Source organism: Gallus gallus, chromosome 1, assembly GCF_016699485.2.
Source record: "Gallus gallus isolate bGalGal1 chromosome 1, bGalGal1.mat.broiler.GRCg7b, whole genome shotgun sequence".
Taxonomy (NCBI): Eukaryota; Metazoa; Chordata; class Aves; order Galliformes; family Phasianidae; genus Gallus; species Gallus gallus.
Window position 1 is genome coordinate 194,385,207 of NC_052532.1, and position 22,032 is coordinate 194,407,238.

General features: G+C 52.4%; 2 protein-coding genes and 1 long non-coding RNA gene across 14 annotated transcripts in view; 1 reads left to right on the forward strand and 2 right to left on the reverse strand.

Annotated features, from left to right (window-relative positions):
• WDR73 (WD repeat domain 73) lies at nucleotides 1-6,259 on the reverse strand. 2 transcript variants are annotated; one of them, XM_040659250.2, is made up of 8 exons: nucleotides 6,161-6,259; nucleotides 6,018-6,085; nucleotides 5,300-5,388; nucleotides 4,876-4,964; nucleotides 2,727-2,794; nucleotides 2,249-2,413; nucleotides 1,119-1,493; nucleotides 1-507 (listed from the first exon to the last, which is right to left on the reverse strand). In XM_040659250.2, exons 1-8 carry the CDS (start codon nucleotides 6,238-6,240, stop codon nucleotides 293-295), a joined length of 1,149 nt encoding a protein of 382 aa, XP_040515184.1. In that variant the 5' UTR covers nucleotides 6,241-6,259; the 3' UTR covers nucleotides 1-292. The 2 variants fall into 2 exon arrangements, with proteins under 2 accessions (XP_040515184.1, XP_040515194.1); XM_040659260.2 differs by having other exon boundaries at nucleotides 1-646.
• Nucleotides 3,928-15,701, forward strand: LOC107052476. Of its 8 annotated transcripts, XR_006933526.1 has the most exons (4): nucleotides 4,475-12,168; nucleotides 12,289-12,408; nucleotides 12,491-12,729; nucleotides 13,407-15,701. It is a non-coding gene; the product is annotated as an uncharacterized LOC107052476 (long non-coding RNA). The 8 variants fall into 8 exon arrangements; XR_006933531.1 differs by adding an exon at nucleotides 3,928-4,044 and having other exon boundaries at nucleotides 4,549-12,168; nucleotides 12,289-15,701; XR_006933525.1 differs by having other exon boundaries at nucleotides 12,289-12,729.
• ADAM15 (ADAM metallopeptidase domain 15) overlaps nucleotides 9,744-22,032 on the reverse strand; it is a 19,605-nt gene continuing 7,316 nt past the window's right edge. For all 4 annotated transcript variants that reach the window (XM_040659107.2, XM_040659115.1, XM_040659101.1 and 1 more), the window contains exons 12-22: nucleotides 21,715-21,869; nucleotides 20,776-20,944; nucleotides 19,141-19,230; nucleotides 18,872-19,064; nucleotides 17,036-17,141; nucleotides 15,701-15,884; nucleotides 14,562-14,639; nucleotides 13,297-13,408; nucleotides 11,714-11,816; nucleotides 11,029-11,098; nucleotides 9,744-9,935 (exon numbers count right to left, since the gene is read on the reverse strand). In XM_040659107.2, the coding sequence (XP_040515041.1) occupies nucleotides 9,915-9,935; nucleotides 11,029-11,098; nucleotides 11,714-11,816; nucleotides 13,297-13,408; nucleotides 14,562-14,639; nucleotides 15,701-15,884; nucleotides 17,036-17,141; nucleotides 18,872-19,064; nucleotides 19,141-19,230; nucleotides 20,776-20,944; nucleotides 21,715-21,869 (1,281 nt within the window). In that variant the 3' untranslated portion in view covers nucleotides 9,744-9,914. The remainder of the gene's footprint in view (nucleotides 9,936-11,028; nucleotides 11,099-11,713; nucleotides 11,817-13,296; nucleotides 13,409-14,561; nucleotides 14,640-15,700; nucleotides 15,885-17,035; nucleotides 17,142-18,871; nucleotides 19,065-19,140; nucleotides 19,231-20,775; nucleotides 20,945-21,714; nucleotides 21,870-22,032) is intronic.

Consider the following 22,032-nt stretch of genomic DNA (forward strand, 5'->3'; position numbering starts at 1 on the left):
TTTCCTCGCATTGTACTCACGCTTCGCTGCTTTGTTTTATTACTGTATTTTCCTCCTGAGCCTCACGAGGCCAACGGGACGCGATGGGACAATGGCTGGGGGGGGAGGCACGAGAACAGGGCAAGCAACGCGGCCAAAGCCTCACATCCCAACAACACGTGGGAGGGCAGAGCAAAAGGAACGCCGTTGGAAGCCTTGTTCTGCGTTACAACAGCTGGGCCCAGCTCTTCCCAACGCCTCCAAGCCAACAGCTCGCTCGCGGCCCAGGCAATGCTGAAAGCAGCACCTGCCCTCAGCTCCCGCGAGGCTGAACCCAATCCCAGATGTGCAAGGAGCCATCAGTGGCTGCTGACAGCACAGTCCTTGGTTTCTGCGGGTGCCACGCGTGCGCCGTCACCCAGGGATGCTCCCCAAACGCGTGGCCTTTGTGCACAAAGAGTGGCTGTGCTTCACACCCGCTGCCGTCCCAGCTCCGCGTGTCGTAGATGTGCACAGTGCCATCGAAGCCTTAGAAGGGAGCACAGGGGGTTACAATCGTGGGATCGCACCATCTCCACGCTTGGAACAGACCTCCAAACCCATCCGGTCCAACTGCACGTCTGTCAGCCATAATTCCTACTGACCCACGGCTCTCAGTGCAGCGAAGCTGAGAAGGGAGGGCGGCAAAATAAACGTGTGCTGCCGGAGCAGATGGAGGTCACCCACCCCCATCTCATGGCTGCAGGGACAGCACGGAGGGCAGAAGCCCAGGCTGACAGTGTGTGCACGTGTGCCTGAGGATGCTGCCTGAAGTGGACCCACATCAGCTCCGTAAAGCTCGCCCATTCCCTGACTTGGTGGGTGCTGTGATGGGCGCAACCCCCCCTCCTCGTGAGCTGGGTTTGCTGAGGGCTGTGGTCTCTGCTGGGAGAAGGGAAGCTGTGAGAGCCCCAGATTGGAGCTGGGCTTCACGCTGCTGTAATTCATAGAGGTTGGGGGACGCGGGGGGGCAATCAGCTCAGCTCTCTGAGGCAGCTCTGAACAGCCCCCTAACTGGGGCATTTAAAAACACGCCGAGGTGATGCAAAACAGGACCAAAACAACATCCAGAAAAGGAGATTTCTGCCCAGAGCACCCACCTGAAACTGCGAGGCAGCCCTCCAGAGCAGGAGCCCAGGAGACGCTCAGGAACTCAGCGCTGCAGCTGGAAGAGGGAACTCTGCACTTGGCTGAGGCCAAACACTGCGAGGCTTTCCTTACGTCCATCAGGACGAGCTGCCCCGCGCTTGAGAGGCACGCGATGGGCTGGGAGCTGAGCTCGGAGCACAGAGCTCTGCGCCCAACTGCCATGCACCAGCACTGCCCACGCTGCGCCGAGGGGATGGGCGCAGCCTGCAAGGGGCTGTGCTGCCGGATATCAGCCACGCACAGCTGCCCTGCTGTGCAGCACAGCAGAGAGGTGTTGGCATCCACGAAGGCCAGGCTGCTGAGCTGCTCCTCGCCGCTGCTGGAGGCTGGAAGAGATGAGCAGATCTCAGGTGTTGGCACGGTGGGCTCTGCTGCGGTCTTGGCACATCTCTAAGCTTTGTCCTCTCATCTGCACGAACCACGGAGGAAACAAACCTCCCTTGGATTTGGGACAACGTGAGCTGCAGCCCCACTCTTTGCACCAAAACCATCAGCAGAGCTCTCGCAGGGCACGGATCTGAGGGAGAACCCTGAGAACGAGTCCAGAGGAGGGACACTGTGGTCAGAGGGCTGGAGGCTTTCCCAGGAGGAAAGGCTGAGGGAAATGGGCTTGTTTGGCTTGAAGAAGAGAAGGCTGCGGGGAGACCTCATTGTGACCTTCCAGTACTTGAAGGGAATGTATAAACAAGAGGGGGAACAGCTGTTTACGAGAGTGGATGGTGATAGGACAAGGGGGAATGGTTTTAAACTGAGACAGGGGAGGTTTAGGTTGGATATGAGGAGGAAGTTTTTCCCCCAGAGGTGGTGACGCACTGAACAGGTTGCCCAAGGAGGCTGTGGATGCCCCATCCCTGCAGGCATTCAAGGCCAGGCTGGATGTGGCTCTGGGCAGCCTGGGCTGCTGGTTGGCGACCCTGCACATAGCAGGGGGTTGGAACTGGGTGAGCACCGTGGTCCTTTCCAACCCAGGCCATTCCATCATTCTATGACCATCGAGGGCAGCACAGTGAACGTGTGCCACTCGTGTGCTCTCCTTCACACAGCCCCCAAACCTCCCAGCTGTTAGACGTGCTGTGGGTACCTGCTACGTACACCTTCTTCCGTGACTCCACCTCTGTGATCTGGGTGCTGCTGAGCCTTGAGCCATGGAGGACCCACGGGGCTCTCATTGAAATGGTGGCGATTTTCGCCCAGCCCTCCCCAGTGCTATTTTCTGTCGAGATGGCACTTACAGATTTAATGACATCTGTTGGGAAGAGAGATAAGCAGCTGTAAAATGAGTTGGGTAGAGAGTAATCCACAAGATTATGTTGTTTGGCGAAGATGCCGTGCAAAGCCAAAAGCAACCCACATAACTAAATGGGAAATCCAATTATGGCTTCGTCTCCGGAACAAAACCACTCTTCCCAAGGCATCCAGCAAGGACCGACAGCAAACCTTTGGAAATCTAGCAAACCCCACGGAAAGCTGCAGGATCGGGTTGGATACTGGGAACAATTCCTTCACAGAAAGAGCCATCAGGATGGCCCATTGGTGGGGGGCAAACCACGTTCCCTTACCGGAGTCCTCTGCTGACATCTGCCAGAGCTGGAGGGAGCTGTCGGGCGGGCCGCTCGTCACCAGCAAGCTGAGGAAGCAAACAGAACCCCACAGAGCTCAACAGGAGCAGGGAGCAGCCTGGTCCCCCTGACCCGAGGCACGCTGGTCGGGAGGAGCACGGCTGTGCTTTCCCACTCCCCTCCAGGAGCTCCTACGGAGACACAGCCGTGAGGGAAGTAAATCCACGCAGCCCAGGCATTTCATTAGCACGTCTTCCAAAGGTGCTAGACTAGGAACGGTGCAAAGAGCCCCCAGGAGGGCTCGTGTGGGAGGTGAGAGCTGAATCAGCCAGAAGGAAGCGTGTTTGCTCTGCCTGCAGCCACCAGCAGTGAGGGACTTCTGAACCTGCAGGGAGCGGCGGCGGCAGCCACACAAATCCTGGTCTGGGCAGCCGCGGTGAGCTTCAAATGCAGAAGGGAAGGATGGAAAAGACAGCGCCAGGAGCTGCACAGCCATCAGAAGTGGTGGCGAGAAGGGCTTTTTGGTGAGCCAGCGTGGGGCATCTCTTCTACAGGAGCTGTGATGGTGGTGCTGAGTAATGCCAGCGGGGTGAGGAGGAAGGAGGCTGTGTGGCCTTTGTGAAGAGGAGCAAGAGATGGAGAGGCTGCTCCTACAGACCCTGCAGCTTCAGGAGCCTCAACCCCACGTGGTGGGGGAGACGTAGGTGGGCTCCGTGCCACGTGGAGATGGAGGATGGAAAGGCTATTGCTCCTCCTGAAGACGTGACAAACAGATTCAGTGCCCTCCAAGCGCAGGAGGAGCTGGGCATGGCTTCATGGGCTTCATGGCCATGGCTTCAGGTGAAGCACCTGAGCTGACGGACCCCGTGAGCTGCAGGATCCTGTCCACGCATCCCACTGTTACCCCCTGCTCCTCTCCCACACGAGCATCAGTGACACCAAGGGCAATTTGGGCCCTAGCTAACGGGATTTCAGAGCTCTGGGATGGCGGTTAAGGGTCTGCAGGTCCAGGTCGCTTCCTCCTCAACCCTACAAGCTAATGTAAAGGAGGAATATCTCCCTACTCCTCTCCAAGCAAGGAATGATCTGTTTGCTTGGCTTCCACGCCCACAGGACCCCATTTGAGGGCTGACAACTGAGAGATGGCTTTCATCTCCCTGAACAGGAAGAGCAGGAAGAAAACGGGAAGGAGCAGAGCTCCGGGTGCAGTCACGGGGCTCGGCTCTCGCTGCCGTGGCGGGGACGTGGTGGAACCGCTCACTTGATGGGAACGCTGCCACCAACAGCCACGCGATCCTTAAGGAAGTCAGACAGGAAGGTGAGGTGGTGGAGCTGCCCTTTGTGTGAGGGGACACCCGGAACGTACAGAGCTCGGCCTTGGGGCGGACGACACGTGGGCTGAGAGCTGCTGTGAGAGAGTTGAAGGACAGACTAAGGAGGGGGGCGCTGGGGTGGGTGTTTGTTACGGGCTGCCTGATCGGGAAGTCGATAAGGTCTTTTACGGGCAGTGGTCACGGGGGGACTGCAACCACCCTGACATCTGCTGGAGGAACGGCACAGCGAGGCACAAACAAGGCAGGAGGCTCCTGGCAAGCACCGATGGAAACCTCCTGACTCGGGTGGTGCAGGAGCCAGAGGGGAGAGGTGTGCAGCTGAACCTTGTACCGACAAACAAGGAGGGACTGCTTGGAGAGGTGGAGGCTGGGAGCAGCCCTGGGGGCAGATACCACGGGGCTGTGGAGCTCTGTATCCTGCCAGGGGAAAGCAGGGCAGTGAGGTCGCAACCCTGGACTCCAGGAGTGTTAAACTGGGCCTCTTCCAGGACCTTCTTGGAAGAATCGAATGGGAACGGGTCCTGGAAGGGGGCAGTGAGCCAGGAGAGCTGGTTAATATTCAAAGATGGCTGCCTGCAGCCTCGAGGCCGACAACGCGGTGCGCCACGACAGCTCCAAGCGCAGCAGCAGCACCCCAACACAGCGCACCCCCAACACAACGCTGCACTCCAAACACGGCGGCGTGGCGCTGGGAAGGGCAGCGCTCCCTGTCCGGACTCGCAGAGCTCTCAGCTCCCACCAGCTGCGTTGGGAAGCAGGCGAGGGCGAAGAGGACGAGCCCCCCACCCCAACAAGCGTGACCTCGTTGGCCGTACCTGGTGTCTGGCACGTGTTTCAGGTTGTAAACCGGGCGGTTGGAGAATCCTCCACATTCCACCTTGAAATCTCTCTCTGGACACAGACCCTGGAAAGGGAAGGCGAACACATTTCATCCCATTTAACGGCACAGAATGCAGCCCGGTCAGTTAACCCACAAACAGAAGCCTCTGCCCGCCCACTCACACCGATTTCAACCACAGCATTGAAAGATCCCGATACACTTCAGGGAAAAAAGCCACGTTTGAGGCTCCTGCCGACAGCTCCGGGGAGGTTTGCTGCTGTCTGCGCCCACCCGGCCGAACACCACTCCCGCCTTCAGCTCACACATCACCCACTCCACGCGCAGCGCACAGCACTGCGGCTCCGCAGCTCAGGCATCTCAGAGAGCCCCCTCTGCGTCCGCGCGGCTGCAGCACCCACCCGGCTCTCCTTCGCTTCCAGTGCTGCTGGTGGCAGCAGCTGCAGGATCTCATTCCTTCCAGCGCAGCCATAGCCGGCCACGCACACACCTTTGGGAGGCCCAGAGATGCAGTGAGAGACCCCCTCCCCAAAGGCACACCCCCGAGTTACAGTACTGCCCACCTTAAACCCAGGCCCACCCAGAGCCCAAGCCCAGACTGAAACTCCATGTGTCCCCAGCCCCACGGCACCCCCCCCTTTCACCCTGGGGTCCCAACCCAGCCCCACGGCACCTCTCCATCCCATAGGCCCCAACCCAGCCCCATGGCACCTCTCCATTCCATAGGCCCCAACCCAGCCCCATGGCACCTCTCCATCCCATTGGCCCCAACCCAGCCCCATGGCACCTCTTCATCCCATTGGCCCCAACCCAGCCCCATGGCACCTCTCCATCCCACTGAGCCCCACCCCAGCCCCACAGCACCTCTCCATCCCATAGGCCCCAACCGAGCCCCATGGCACCTCTCCATCCCATAGGCCCCAACCCAGCCCCATGGCACCTCTCCATCCCACTGAGCCCCAACCCCAACCCTGCCCCACAGCACCTCTCCATCCCATAGGCCCCAACCCAGCCCCATGGCACCTCTCCTCCCCCATAGGCCCCCAACCATCCCCTCGCCCACCTCCAAAGGACCTCAGCTCCCATCTCTCGGCCTCCCTCCTCCCCCTCCCCACTCACGCTTCCCCAGGGCCCATTCGATAACGCGGGTGGGAGCCTGGAGCTCGAAGGCGTGCAGAGCCTCGTACCTACGAGGAGAGGGGGGCGGCGGTGAGAAGTCGGAGGGGGGGGGAGGCCGAAGGGCCGAGGTCGGGATCGCTCACAGGTGCAAGGATTGCAGCAACCACTCTTCTTCCTCCTCCTCCTCCTCCTCCTCCTCACCACGTTCCCCCGCCGCCTCCATGGCAACCGCTGCAGGGCGCGCAGTACTGACGTCACGATCGGCGCACTTTACTGACGTGGCGCGGCGGCGCGCAGCAATGACGTCGCAGCGGGCGGTTCGCGCGCTGCTGTGGGCCGTTTTGGCGCCAGATGGGTTCCGTGAGGGAGCGATGGTGGGACGCGTTGTTATGAATCAGAGCGAAATGCCCTCATTTGTGTGTCCTGTCCTCACAAAAAGACCCCAATTCTCACCTAAATATTCACATCTGTGTATCCTCTCTTCATAAGACCCAAATTCCCACATCTATGTGTCATCTCTTCATAAACAAGGCCCAAATTTCCACCTAAATACCCACATCTGTGTGTCCTCTTCCTAAATAACACCCAAATTCCCACCTAAACACCCACATTTGTGTATTTTCTCTTCATAAGACCCAAATTCCCACATTTTTGTACCCTCTCCTCACAAAAAGACCCCAATTCGCACATTTATGTGTTGTCTCTTCCTCAATAAGACCCAAATTCCCACCTAAATACCCAAATTTCTGTATCTCCCTAAACAAGACCCAAATTTCCACCTAAATATCCACATTTGTGTACCTTCTCTTCATAAATACAACCCAAATTCCCACCTAAACACCCAAATTTGTCTATTTTCTCTTCATAAGACCCCAAATTCCCACATTCTTGTACCCTCTCCTCACAAAAAGACCCAAATTCCCACATTTATGTGTTATCTCTTCCTCAATAAGACCCAAATTCCCACCTAAATACCCAAATTTCTCTATCTTCCTAAACAAGACCCAAATTTCCACCTAAATATCCACATTTGTGTATCCTCTCTTCATAAGACCCAAATTCCCACATCTATGTGTCATCTCTTCATAAACAAGGCCCAAATTTCCACCTAAATACCCACATCTGTGTGTCCTCTTCCTAAAAAAGGCCCAAATTCCCACATTTTCGTACCCTCTCCTCACAAACAGACCCAAATTCCCACGTGTGTGTGTCCTCTCTTCATAAACAAGACCCAAATTCTCACCTAAATATCCATATTTGTGTATCTTCTCTTCATGAATAAGACCCAAATTCCCACATTTATGCATTCTCTTCATAAGCAAGACCCAAATTTCCACCTAAATATCCACATTTGTGTATCTTCTCTTCGTAAATACGACCCAAATTCCCACATTTGTGTATCTTCTCTTCCTAAGTAACACCCAAATTTCCACCTAAATACCCAAATTTGTTTATTTTCTCTTCATAAGACCCCAAATTCCCACATCTTTGTACCCTCTCCTCACAAAAAGACCCAAATTCCCACATTTATGTGTTATCTCTTCCTCAATAAGACCCAAATTCCCACCTAAATACCCAAATTTCTCTATCTTCCTAAACAAGACCCAAATTTCCACCTAAATATCCACATTTGTGTATCCTCTCTTCATAAGACCCAAATTCCCACATCTATGTGTCATCTCTTCATAAACAAGGCCCAAATTTCCACCTAAATACCCACATCTGTGTGTCCTCTTCCTAAAAAAGGCCCCAATTCCCACATTTTCGTACCCTCTCCTCACAAACAGACCCAAATTCCCACACGTGTGTGTCCTCTCTTCATAAACAGGACCCAAATTCTCACCTAAATATCCACATTTGTGTATCTTCTCTTCATGAATAAGACCCAAATTCCCACATTTGTGTGTTCTCTTCCTAAATAACACCCAAATTCCCACCTAAACACCCACATTTGTGTATTTTCTCTTCATAAGACCCCAAATTCCCACATTTTTGTACCCTCTCCTCACAAAAAGACCCAAATTCCCACATTTATGTGTTGTCTCTTCCTCAATAAGACCAAATTTCCACCTAAATACCCACATTTGTGTATCCTCTCTTCATAAGACCCAAATTCCCACATCGATGTGTCATCTCTTCATAAACAAGGCCCAAATTTCCACCTAAATACCCACATCTGTGTGTCCTCTTCCTAAAAAAGGCCCAAATTCCCACATTTTCATACCCTCTCCTCACAAACAGACCCAAATTCCCACATTTATGCATTCTCTTCATAAACAAGACCCAAATTTCCACCTAAATATCCACATTTGTGTATCTTCTCTTCATAAATACAACCCAAATTCCCACCTAAACACCCACATTTGTCTATTTTCTCTTCATAAGACCCCAAATTCCCACATTTTTATACCCTCTCCTCACAAAAAGACCCAAATTCCCACATTTATGTGTTGTCTCTTCCTCAATAAGACCCAAATTCCCACCTAAATACCCAAATTTCTGTATCTCCCTAAACAAGACCCACATTTCCACTTAAATATCCACATTTGTGTATCCTCTCTTCATAAGACCCAAATTCCCACATTTTTGTGTCATCTCTTCATAAACAAGGCCCAAATTCCCACCTAAATACCCAAATTTGTGTATCTTCTCTTCATGAATTAGACCCAAACTCCCCCATTTTTTGTCCTCTTCCTAAATAAGACCCAAATTCCCCCTAAGTACCCACATCTGTGTATAATCTCTTAATGAATAGGACTCTAATACCCATATTTTTGTTCCCTCTCCTCATCAAAAGGCCAAAAATTCCCACAATTTTGTGTCTTCTTTTCATAAACAAGACCCAAATTCCCACATTTGTTTGTCCTCTTCATAAAAAAGACCCAAAATCCCACCTGAATACCCACATTTTTTATCTTCTCTTCATGAATAAAATCCAGATCCCCCCATTTATGTGTCCTCTTCCTAAACAAGACCCAAATTCCCACCTAAATATCCACGTTTGTGTATCTTCTCTTCATAAATACGACCCAAATTCCCACATTAGTGCGTTCTCTTCCTAAGTAACACCCAAATTCCCACCTAAATACCCACATTTGTGTATTTTCTCTTCATAAGACCCCAAATTCCCACATTTTTGTACCCTCTCCTCACAAAAAGACCCAAATTCCCACATTTATGTGTTGTTTCTTCCTTAATAAGACCCAAATTCCCACCTAAACACCCCAATTTGTGTAGTCTTCATAAGACCCAAATTCCCACATTTTTATACCCTCGCCTCACAAAAAGACCCAAATTCCCACATTTATGTGTTGTCTCTTCCTCAATAACACCCAAATTCCCACCTAAATTTTCACATCTTTGCATCGTCTCCTCGTAAGACCCAAAATTCCCACCTAAATATCCACATTTGTGTCTCCTCTTCCTAAATAAGACCCAAATCCCCACATTTACATCGTCTCTTCCTCAATAAGACCCACATTCCCACCTAAATACCCACGTTTACGTGTCATCTCTTCCTCAGTAAGCCCCAAATCCCCCCATTTATGTGCCCTCTCTTCTCAAACTCCCACACACGGGTGTGGGGTTGCATTCAGAAATCCCCCAGCCTGTCCCATATTACCACCCCAGCCCTTCACACCACGTCAGGGCTCTGAGAGGTGTCAGGACAGCGCAGGGACAGTGCCAGCAGCCCGTGGGGAGCCCACAAGAGGATGTTTACCACCATTAGAAACAGGAGGAAAAGCTTTATTCCAGCAAATCTAAACGTTGTTATTTATAATGGAACGAAAGCGGAACGGACGGGCCAGGCCTGGGAAGCAGAGATGGGTCCTTCAGAGCTCTCCGGGCTGCAGCCAACCCTTGGGCTTCTGCATCCTGCACAGCTCAGGAGGGCTTCTATGCATCTCCTGGGCTCTCCTGAAAGACAAAGCGTGGTGTCAGTGTGGTTTATCACGCCTCGTATGACATGACAGTTCTGGGGATGCCACATCTCAAGGGATGAACGCAACCACTGGAGCAGGTTGCCCAAGGAGGCTGTGGATGCCCCATCCCTGCAGGCATTCAAGGCCAGGCTGGATGTGGCTCTGGGCAGCCTGGGCTGCTGGTTGGCGACCCTGCACATAGCAGGGGGTTGGAACTGGATGAGCACTGTGGTCCTTTGCAACCCAGGCCCTTCTATGACTCTATGATATGCCACGATTCCCTGTCTGTGCCTCTAAGTTCACTTCTCTGTGAGCCACAGAGGACTTCTTCAGAGCCTATGTGTTGAGCCGAGACCGCTGCTGCTCTTCTTTTCGCTCGTTTTCCAGTTCCTTGCCTGCTTTCTCTTGCAACTAGAAGAGGGAGGATTTATATCTTCCTTCCAGCCAGCTCATCCATGGGAAAGCTGATCTGATGCAACAGCAGCAGCTTTGCTGTAGTTCGGGTGAACCGCATCAGACTTGGATTTGAGCTGCACAGCACAGCTCTCAGCAGCAACGGGCACTGCAGGAAAACCCCATGGGCTGATGTTGGAGCTGACCCTGCTGCCCGGCAGCCCCTGCCCGGCCTCTGCCGTGTCTGACTTCCATCATTTTTGGGGGGGAAGGGGGGGGGGGGGGGGAGAAATCTTGTCTTTCTTCCAACGTAGGCAACATTCTCATTTCTGACAGGAACGAATGCTTTGTTTGGGCTCCGTGCAGCTGTGCTGTCACGCCAACGTCGGCTCTTGGAGCAGCCGGCCCGAACGCACTTCTATATATAGGAACCCGGTGTTCCTACATTCAACTTCTCTTTGGGCCCAAACCAAAACAGCTTTCTGCGGGGATACTGAGGAGCGTTTGTATCCTTCGGGTGCGTCCTCACCTCTCAGCTCGCAGCACCGGCAGAACCGGAGGAGCAAGAATGGCTGGGAAAGGGCATAGATGGGAGGAGAGCATCCAGAAGCTGCTGTTTCCCAACCCCCACCTCCCCCCTCCCCCCCCAACCCTCCAAGTGTGTTGGTTCTAATGGAGATGGGAGCACCGCTTACCTCTCCTGGAGGAGGAGGGGGAAGAGGAGGAGTGGGGTTATTTCTTTTGTCCAATCTTTGACGGCGCCACCTGTAAAATAAAGCGCTCCGTGTCTGCTGGAGGGAGATGTTGTGCAGGATGAGATGTGCTGCGGTTTAGGGCCAAAAGCGAAGCAGTGAGAGGATGAGGCAGAGCTCTCCAAAAATCTTTCTTTGCCCAGTTCTTTTCTCCACTGAAAGAAGGGGAAATCAAAGGAAGGGGTAAAGGAACTAAGAGGGGAAAAAAAAAAGGAACAACCGAGTGGGAGAAGCAAAGGTTTATGAAAGAATACCTAGAAGTTAGACAAGAATTCTCATTTCAGAATTGCTATGGGAAAAAAAAAAAATGCCAGAATGGGTTAAAAGGGATGAAGCTCTAGCAGCCATTTCCAGGTAAGAAACAGCAGTGGGAGAGCTCTGTTTACAGCTCAGGGCACGGTTGGTCGCATTACTCCACATGGAAAGAAAGCATAGAACCACAGAATCGTTGAGGTTGGAGAACACCTCTCAGGTCCCCACATCCACCCGCAGCCCACCATATGCCCGCTGCCCACGTCCCTCAGTGCCACATCCCCACTGTGCTGGGAAGCCTCCAGGGACGGTGACCCCAACCCTGGGCACCCTGAGAGCCTGGGGTAGGGATTGCTGATTGCTGGAGCACGCCTACCTGTGGATATACCGTACGATTTCAGCCCTCTTGTACAGCACAATGCCCGAAATCAGGATGAAAAGAAGCAGCGTTCCAACAGCTTTTACCGTAGCTCCATACACTTGGAAAGGAAAACAAACAACATGACACTCCGTGCACATAAGACATACTGGTTGGAATGGCAGCTCGTCAAGTATTCCCCAGTGCACAAAGGACCAGGAGCTCGTGTGCATGCCCCAGGACACCTCCGTGATGGCCTAGGTGGGCTCTGCCAGCGTTCTCTCTCAGAAGCAAGCAGAAGCCACAAGGCGTTCATCGAGGAGGGTAAAGTGATGCTAAGCAGGCCTGGGAACAAGGAGCCTTTGGCACTGCATTGTGAGGAGGTTGAGGATGTCACACACGAGCAAGGCAGCTTCCCAGGACGCACAGAGAAGGGCACGCAGGTGAAGGAACACCCAGATATAGCCAGAAGGGTAAGTGGTTTGAGCTGAACGTTGCTGATGGTTGAGGCTTCAGTGTGTGGGTAGAGTGTGGATAAAGAAATGTGGGAGGCTGTTTATAGGGAAGGTGTTGAAAGGGTTCGCTCCTTCCAGCGCGACTGAGGAGCCAACACGGGGACACCAGCTGGAGCCGAAGCATCAGCATCAGCCATTCCCCGTGGATTGAGGAGCACAGCACAGCCCCTTGGGTCCCTTCGTCTCCATGCAAAGTAGGTGAGGTACCACAATGATATTGGAGGAACAGCTGATGTGAGGTACAGAGTGCTAACTGCTCTAAAGAGCTCGATTTCCACAGTGCCAGCGGGCCCATTGCTGCTTCATTTGCCATTTGCCTGGCCAAGCAATCAGCAGAAAGGGCTCAGAGCTCTTCATCATCATCAGGACCGATGGGCAGAGAGGGCCAGGGAAGAGCTTGAAAGCCATCCGTGGTCAGGAGCTGGGGGTTGTGCAGCTCTGCTGAGTGACTGCGTGGTTTTGCTCATCAGCAAGTCGTTACGCTTAATAGATGGGAAGGCAGAAGAGCATCTCTCAGGGGTACGTGCCCGGAAAATATTTATTTATGTGCTGTCATCCCAGGATTGCAGCTCTGCTGGAGATGTCTATTAAGAGGAGTGGAAAATTCTCCTAAGAGGGTTCTGATGAGCTCAACAGACACTCCTCATCAGCTGTCTTAATGAACTGCGTGCTGGCTGCTTGGCTCTGCTGCTTAATGGGATCGATCTGTAGTTCCTGTGGGTGCCCTGGCAGCAGCCAGAGAGAGGGCAGGCAGGGCAAGAACCACCGCACTGATAAAAAGGAGGCGAGATAAGAGGGAAAAAAAAAAGAGAATAAAATAGAATAGAAATAAAATAGTAGAGTAGAATAGGGGAGAGTTGAGCAGAGCACAGAAGAAATCTCAGGTGGAAGGGGCCTGTGAAGCTCAAGTCCAGTCAAATCCAAGTCTGATGTGGCTAAATAGCAAAGGGAAAAGAGATGCCTGAACCAAGGCTGGGATGATCTGAAGGCACAGGTGGAAATCTACCAGGCTTGCTCAGGAGAAAACGATGCTGAGAGGCGGTACGATGAGCAGAGTGGTTGCACCACACCCTGCACTACGCTCACCGTAGTAAGAAGGAGGTGGTCCGCTGTCAACGCTGCCTCCAAACCCTTCTGCCTTGCAGTCCGGAGGGGCCCACCCGACATCGCAGTGGCAGTTGTTCTTGTTGTTGCAGACCTGAAAGAAAACGAACGTTTTACGGCATGAAAAACGCAGCAGCCGTGTGGTGGCCCCCTGCTTTCCCAGGGTGTTGGCCTCCAGCACTGCGTCTCAGGACCAGCAGAGGAGGGCAGGATGGGACCCACACCCTGAGGCAAATTTGTCACTCTCCTTTGGCAGCCACCGTTTAACCTCTGTGGTGTGCAGGTGGCAGATGGGTGCCCCGAACACAGCTGTCACAAGCTGTGTGCTCGCTGTGTTGGTGACGTGAAGGCAGCAGCAGCTCCCCATCCATCCCTTCACCCTCTCGCTGTGATGATGGTCCTGCAGAGAGAGGCTGCAAACACAGCAGGAGGAGCTGAGAGCGCACAGAGGGTGAGGGATGGCTGCGTTTGCCTTTCTCCGGCTTAGCAGGAATGCTTTCTGCCCGTCTCTGTCCGTTTTCGTCTCAGCATCAGAAAGCTCTTGTGCAGCTTGCAGATCTGCCCTCCTTTTGTGGAGGCTGTAACTGTTTCTGCCACGACAACGCAGCATTTCACAAACGTGTCCCAGATGAATTTGTCACCTTCGTGTGATTCGAAATGAAGATAAAGACAGGCAAAGGTGATGGCAAAGCTCTCCTTTAGCATCCACTCTGACACGCAGACAGACCTGCTCCTCTGCAGGGATATCTGTCTGGAAAGAGGGGCAGGTATGGGTGGCATCACCAATAAACCCCCGTGTGAAGAAATTCTGCCAGTGTTGCTGCCTGAAACGTGGGTTTTATGTACGGCTGCATCGAAACGCTGTGCAAGATCTGCCGTTTCTGTGGCATTTGCAAGGAGAGCAAATACAGAGCATGCATTTTTCAGAAGATCGCTCCGACTCTGGCTGATTTAGATTCAGTAGCACTGACAGCTGCACTGAAGGATGAAGTGTTACGATGCAGAAGTCACCTTTTGCAGTGTTTGTGGGAATGGAGAAGAAAAATGGCAGAAGAAGGCAATGAACACCGAGATGGAGGGCTGCAAGCTGTCAGAGCAGGATCCGGGGGGAAGTCATGTGTGGGAACCAAAACAATGTTTGTGCTGCTGAGCCAGGAACCATTCTGGACCTCTACGTTGCTCTGAAAGGCAAATTTACATTTCACATCCTCTGCTCTTCAAAGGACAGTTGGAGGTTTTCTACCTACCCCTCTGCCATGGCACTGTTTCGCTGTACAGTCGCTGTTGAGGAAAGCTGCACTGACACACGTCCTGTTGATGCATATCTGCAGGAAGAAGGCAGATCTGTGTTAGTGAGAAAGTAAAACAACAGGTTTAGGAGAGGGCACTGACTGGTGAAGTGGGACAAAATCACAGATCCAGTTCCTTTTGTTCGAGGCCTTCCATTCCCTCTCTCTAAAGAAGCAACAGGGGAAGGAATAGGAGCAAAAAGGGAAGCTCTTGTGTTCCGAGTTCGGGACAAAGCAAAGGGGAGGCTGAAGAAACCCAACTGAGTGAGCATCACAGCATGCACAGAAACCAGTTCTACCTCAGGAGTCGCTCATTTGCTGCCAACACCCAACAGCTGTGCCAGCCTGTACCGAGGACCCCACGTCCCTGCTCTGCTCACACCCCTCCTTCAATACCTGCCCAAGGCCAGGGAGGGTGGATGGGTTTTGGATGGACCCCTCACAACCACCCTGATCTTCATAGATATGCGCTCAGTGAGCAACGTGGAGCATCCTCATACCCTCAGGAAGCACACAGGTGTCTCCTCTGTGCAGGAGGAGATGCATTTTCAGCTTCTGGCCTTGCAAATTAACTGTTTTTGCAACGGCGGTGTTTGGTGGGAGTCACGGCACCCATCTCTTCTGAAAGGGGAACTCTACCACAGCCGGCGCTGAAGAGCTCCTTCCCCTCTGGTGAAACTCAGCACGCGTGTTCTTCTCGGAAATATCCTCTGCCATATGGTAGCAAGAAATGCTCCTTCAGTACGTCACCGCCTTGACAGGACTTTGGCATTCTGAGTGCCTCACAGGGGAAGAAATGAGTCCTATTCTTGGAAGAGCGTTTGAAATTCTTTTGTGTGCGCAACAAACAAACGTTGGCTTTGATTGGTTGCTCCCAAAGAAGCGGAGAATCTTTTACTTCCCTCTTCTAATGGAAAGACAGCTGTGTGCTGCCAACAACAAAAGCTACGACAGCACAGTGCTGTTTTTCAGCTGCTAAGGGAGGCTTGAGGAGGAGGGGGCTGACATCTGACATCAGAGGTCATGCATGTTTTCTTTAGGGAGAAAATCCTTCCCTTTCATCCCCGTCGTGCTCTATTCTAGCTATCTATGGGTACCTTGTTTGTACCACACGACGTGCCGTCCTTCACCGAGCCATCGTCGTGCATGTCGAAAGGCAGGTGGAACTCGAGCCCCCAGCAGAGCTGGTTGTTCAGGAGGGTCTGGACCACGGTCTCGCCGTCTTGCCGGACCGGCACTCTTTTGATGTTAATGCACTGCACTCTCCCACACAGGATGTTCCTGAGATGGACAGACAGACAGACAGATGGGTTGAGGCTCAATGATCACTGTGGCCCTTTTTGACCCAGGCCACTCTATGGTTCTATGATTCTATGCTTCTATGATTCTATGCTTCTATGATTCTATGCTTCTATGATTCTATGATTCTATGAAGGTCTGCAGGGACGTTGGAAGGTGCAGCGATCCATGCTGGTATTGACATGGACCCTCCTGCCAGCTGGTGCTGGTGCATTGGGACATACAGGCACAGCCCCTTGGGACCTTTCAAGAAGTTGCAGAGATGCTTCCATTTGTCGTTTTGAGCCTTGCTTTTCATGCCCTTTGCTTGTTTTTTTTTTTATAAAGCATGAGAAATCATGATACTTATGCTGGGGGGATTTAGGTATCGTTCTTTCGAAGCTCATCTCTGTGGCCAGAGATGGCAAGAGTGAAGCTCAAGTTCTGCTTGCGTAGTATGCTCTGCATGAAAAGAGGAGGTAAGCTGAATGATGAATTTTCATTCTGCTGTCTGCTCTAATGGCAGCAGTGTCCCAGTCACTGGTGAAACACCAAAGTGCAAGCATGAAGAAAGGCAAGGTAGGCAGAGAATCATCCACTGGCTTGAGTTGGAAGGACCTTGAAGATCATCTAATTCCAACCCCTGCTGTGGGCAGAGGTACCGCCCAGTAACTGTGCATAGGGAAGATCCCCAAGGCAGGCAAATCTCCTTTGTCTCGAACCGTTAGCCTGATCAAATCCTACAGGACAGGGCTGGGAAGGAAAGCTTGGAGGGTGGTACCGCTCAAAGGCAGAGGACAGCGCTGTGCATGACAGCATCCTCTCTAGAGGTGTCTTTCAAGGGGTACTTTTAGGACGTACCGACTGATGACAGCTGCAAATGTGGCAACGCCGAAAGGAAATAGCACTAAAGGGCAGGGTGGGGGGGGGGGGGGAGGTGTTGGGGGAAAGGGGTTGGGGAACTTATCAAACAGAAAAGGAAAACTCAGCCCAGCCAGCTGATGGGATGACCCCTTGGAGAAAGGACAGCTGGGAACCCATTGTGCCCAAATCCCAACAACAAATCAGGCTGAGTATCCCTCAGAAGGAGGGACTGAGTGCCTCTGGTGGCACACACGGGGGTGGTGCCCATGCTCTGTTACCCCACTGCTCACCCCTCCAGGCACTTGGTGTAGTGTGTGCCGTTCCAGCCGCAGTTCCCACAGCGGTCCCCTCGGATGTTCACATCCCTGAAGCAGCTCAGTGGGGCGCGGTGGGCGGCTGCAGAGCGGGAGAAAGGAGGAGGTGGTTGTGGTGAGGAAACTCCTGATGGTTTTTGTGGGCATTCTAAACGACCTGCTGTATTCTATGGATCTTTTTTTTTTTTTTTTTTTGCCTTGCTTACCTCTTTTTGACTGCAATGAAGTGGCTACGTGGAGAGATTTGCTGCAAGAGAACAATCAGTGGTCAGAGAACGGACCACGCTCATTAGTCTGGAATAATCCGGAGCAGAAGATTGAAATAAAGACTGCAAATCTCTCCAAAGCCTGCTTCTTTCTTTCTTTCTTTCTTTCTTTTCTTTTCGTTAAAACAAATGTGCCAGTGTATCTTAGATTTACCCTGAAACCACAATCCCTACCGTTGTGCTCAGCATTAACAGTAAGGATTCTTGCCAGACGTCAGAAACAACTCCTGGAGTTGGGTTTCAGCAAGACAGAGCCGTTTCCAACCCAGAGAGCCCCCGGTTCTTTCAGAACATCCTCATATTCGCCAAGTGTTGCCTACAGCACGACAAACACTGCTGCCTTTGTGTGCAAAGGTGACCGCTCTGCAGGCTCCAAACTTCCTATAGATGTGGTTGAGCGGGGAGGAATGTGGTTTTATTTGCAGAAGACTTGCTGTGTGCTCATAATGAAACCTGCAGCTCGAGTGCTGGTGGTCAGTACTGCCACCACTGAGGGGGAAGTGCAGAGTGCATCTGCTCTGCCACGGCCTTGGGACATGACTTGGGGAAGTGTGGTACTTCCTACAGAACTGAGACAGCCTCAAAGAGGATGTGGGCATGCGTTACGCTTCAACTTAGAACTGGGGGAAATGTAGGTGCACAAATTGAGAGTATGAGTTGCTTTCGACTGCATAAGAGGGGTTTCAATGGCCGTTTTCAGCACATGTTTACTTCTGGTTCTTCTCTACGGAGAAGTGCCATTCCCTTGTCCCACTGTGTGTGACGTGCACCTAAACAGCGCTGCAACAGCTAATGCCTGAGGGAACCACACTTCTGCTGCCCTAACTACTGTAAATATATATTTTATACTGTCTTTAAACAGATGTTGTTTCGCCTATATAGTTGTGTAGCTACTGCTATAAAATCCTGGGGCATTTCAAAAGTATTCTGTAGTAATTCCCTTTCCTTCTCCCCTCCCTCAGGTGCTCAGCCCCAGGGCGCTCAGCCTGTCCCCACCAGGAGCTGCTCCAGGCCCCCACCATCTCTACACCCTCACTGGGCTCTCCCCAGCAGTTCCCTTTCTGCCCGGAGCTGAGGAGCCCATCACCGGGTGCAGTGCTCCAGGTGTGCCCCCCCCCAGGGCAGAGCAGAGGGGAGGAGCACCTCCTTGTCCTGCTGGCCATACTCCGTGCACCTCAGGTGGTCTTCTTGGCCACCAGGGCACACTGATGGTCTATGATCAGCCTGCGGTCAGCTGTTGGCCCACCAGGACACCACTGGCCTTCTTGGCCACCAGGACACACTGCTGCCTCATGGTCAGCTGTTGGTCAACCGTTGGCCAACCGTTGGCCAACCAGGACACCATTGGCTCTGTCGGCCATGGGGGCACACTGCTGGCTCATGGTCACCCTGCTGATCACCGGGACCCCCAAATCCTTCTCCACAGAGTTCCTTTCTAGCAGGTCAGCCCCCAGCCCATACTGATGCATACAGGATGAAGCATTTCTAAGGTGAGAGCTAATTCCACGTGGGATGATTTGCTGATTCCTTATGTGAGTTATCTTGCCTTTGCCGAATAAAGCCTTGCACTGCGCCTCGTGGCTGTGGCACCGCCCTTCGTAGCAGCGGTCGTTGCTGCCACACGGAGTTCCATCTTGCTTAAACACATCCACAGGGCAGCTCGCTGAGTTGCCATTGCAGTACTCCGGCAGATCACACGCGCTCTGGTACGCTCTGCAGATTTTTCCTGCTGGTCGAAACTGTGAAAGCAAAACAAAACAAACGTCGCTTCCCCTGCATTGGGAAGGCAGTGGCAGCAGTCGTGGCGTAGCTCACCTGACACTTGCGGCAGCATTCGCCCCTGTAGCAGGAAGCTCCTGGGGCAAGCAGGCAGTTGGAGAGGCAGCATCCTTCCTTGAGGCACTCCTGGAAGTAAACCATGCCAGAAGACTGTGGCATTAGTTTCCTGTCAGGGCACCTTCTCCAGCATGAAGGAACACGTGAGCAAAGGAATTTATGGGAAGGAGAAGCCTGTTTTTTCCTGCTGCTTTCTGGAGCTCTGTGGCACAGGGAAGGATGCCTCATATCATTACTTCTGAAACAATTCCCATTTTGCTCTCGAGATGAACGCTTCCATCTCATCTCTGCTCATCAGCCGACCTGCACACTGCACAGGGATGCTCTAAGGATGGGTTCATTGGTGTTTCCGGGTTGCTTGGAAACCCCTCTGAGCAGACAGGAGAGCTCATTCTCCCTTTCTGTTCATTTTCCCCTTCTTTTGTCCTTTCCTTCCTTCCCTTTTTCAACCCTTCCAGCCGTAATCACCTTAAAATTCCAAATTCCCCCAATCCTTCTTGATGCCAGAGCTGATGGTTGGACTTCGTCATCTCAGTGGCCTTTTCCAACCTCAGTGGTTCTATGATTCCGTGACTCTGAACACTGTGCCATACACAAAGTTAATGACTTGATTTTACAGATACGTGGACCGTAGAGATATCTGCTCTTTATCTCCCCTTACAGAGCAATGGCTTTTTAGCTTAAGGAGGGGATTCAGAAACAGTAACGGGTTATCACACAGGTACACAAACCCCGAGGAAGAGGGAATAATGGGGCTTTAGGAAAGACCACAGCTCCCAGATTGCTGATAAGAAAAGAAGACTTTGGGTCACCTGGAGAGACCAGATGTGTAATGGGGTATTTGAGAGGGAAGGTAAGATGCTGTTAAGACTCCTTGTGGGATGTTTTAGGGGGATTCTGAAGGGGTGGTTTGGGGGAAAGGCCAAAGGGGGAGAGAGGTGAGGGTGGATTAGGGTGGAACAAGTGTGGGAGGTGGAAAAGAGAGGGGTGAAATGGGCTGTAGTGGAAGGAAGCTCCCGGTTGGTATGCTTGACCCCATGTCTGATGGAGGTGAGGAGCTCTGGGAGCAGCCATCGGGGCTCTGGGAGTTGGCTTCTCCTGGGGGGGACCCCTTAGCAGTGAGCTGCAGGGTGTTCTGCCTATGCCTGCATCTGGTACACACGCAAACCACTCTGTGGGGACACGTCAGGGTGAAGGCTGCACTTTGATTAAGTGGCACAAATGACAGTTCCACGAATGGCATGTGAAATCTTGCCGGAGAATTCAGCCTTGCTGAAGTGTTGCAACTGCAGTGGAGATACACCAATGTGCACGTGCTCATAGAAGCACTTCTTCCATTCACTTCGGCATAAATACAATAGAAAAAAAAAAAAAAAAAGAAAGAGAACAAAACCAGAAAAGCTCTTGTTTTGTAGGCAGGAAGATGATGAGTGGTAATAATCTGCCTGTACACAGAACAGCTCGGGTGCAAAGATGCGTCCCTTCTGCAGAGCCCCCCACTTTCACCACCTCATTTTGATGGTCAGTGGTGCAGCTTTTACGACTGCAAGGACACTACAGCTTCACCCATGCCATTCTGTCGTGCAGGTTGTGGTGAAATACTTAACTGCTCACCTTGTCATTGCCACAGTCACATTCCTCTCCTCTTTCCAGGATGCCGTTGCCACAGAGTTCGAAAAGGGATGGCTTTAAGGACGGTATGTTGAGCAGGCAGGGTTTGTTTTTCCTTATTACTTCCTTGTAATATTCCCTCAGAGTGCAGTCACTGAATGCCAAGCAAGATCTGCAAGGAAAAAAAATGGTTGTATGTGTATAACCATACCGCATATTTATACGTGGTGGACTCGAAGAGGTTGCTGTTCCAATAGATGATGGTGAAAGCTGAAGGAGCAGAGGGCCATGAAGTGCAGTTCCCCAACTTGCTGAGGTCTTTACCTCATCATAAGCAGAAGCAGGACTGCTGATGACCCCTCTGAAATGCGTTTCAGGTAATTTTAGTTAATGAGTGGAATGATTTTTTCTTCTTTATGGTCCTGTAACAAGAGAGGGGGTGGAAGGAGCATCTCCTGCCGCATGCAAGGTGACTTGCTGGGAGATGTAAACGTGTAGACGTAGTACTAAGGGCCGTGATTTGGTGGGGTTGTATTGGTGGTGGGTGGATGGTTGGACCGGATGATCTTGGAGATGTTTTCCACCCTTGGTGATTCTATGGTTCTGTGATGTATTTCCAAAGGAAGCAATTGCAACCAGGCAGTGCAAGAGGAGGGGTGCAGTGACCCCATGCTGCAGGAGGCATCACACCCAGCTGCGAGCCAGAAGCAAGCAGCACTGGGAGAAAGAAGGTGGAAAATGAACAGTTATTGCATCACCAGCGGGAGCCAAGAAGAGGAGTTTGCTGTGGTTGTGTGTCTCAGGGAGAGCCCGGATCTCCTGTCTGATCTGTGGCAGCCACACGCCCCTACAGAACCCCAGCAGGCTCTTGAAGGTGGGCAACAGAAGGCAAGCAGCCAAATCCCACCCAAAGCAATGGAGGGAGAGCCAGGCTTCACTCACCCCGGGGATGATCCCATGATGCATCCTCTTTGGGTGCAGTTGCAGTCACAGGGTTTGTGCTGAAACTGTTTCCTGTCGTCGTGGTTGAAACCCAAGCTGTGGCCGATCATGTGCGCCAGGGTCATCACATTTTGGACAGCGTCTTGGCCAGAGAACTGCAGGAGAACAAACACAAGTCCGTGCCTTCTTGAGCAGGGGGCGTGGGGGCAAGGATGCTCAGAACTGGACTTCCAGCAACGTGAAATTTGTGCCAACTGGAACTCTTCTCCAAATGAGGAGTCAGACATTGGCACAGATCGCCCAGGGGGTGGTGGGGCC

Bases quoted from the DNA above. Each gene is read 5' to 3' on its own strand.
- WDR73 (XM_040659250.2), bottom strand. From the start codon at position 6,240: ATGGAGGCGGCGGGGGAACGTGGTGAGGAGGAGGAGGAGGAGGAGGAG. The intron at 5,389-6,017 runs GTGAGTGGGGAG...GGCCTCCCAAAG, and splicing joins CGAATGGGCCCTGGGGAAGC to GTGTGTGCGTGGCCGGCTAT. The intron at 4,965-5,299 runs GTGGGTGCTGCA...TTCCCTTTCCAG, and splicing joins TGGAAGCGAAGGAGAGCCGG to GGTCTGTGTCCAGAGAGAGA.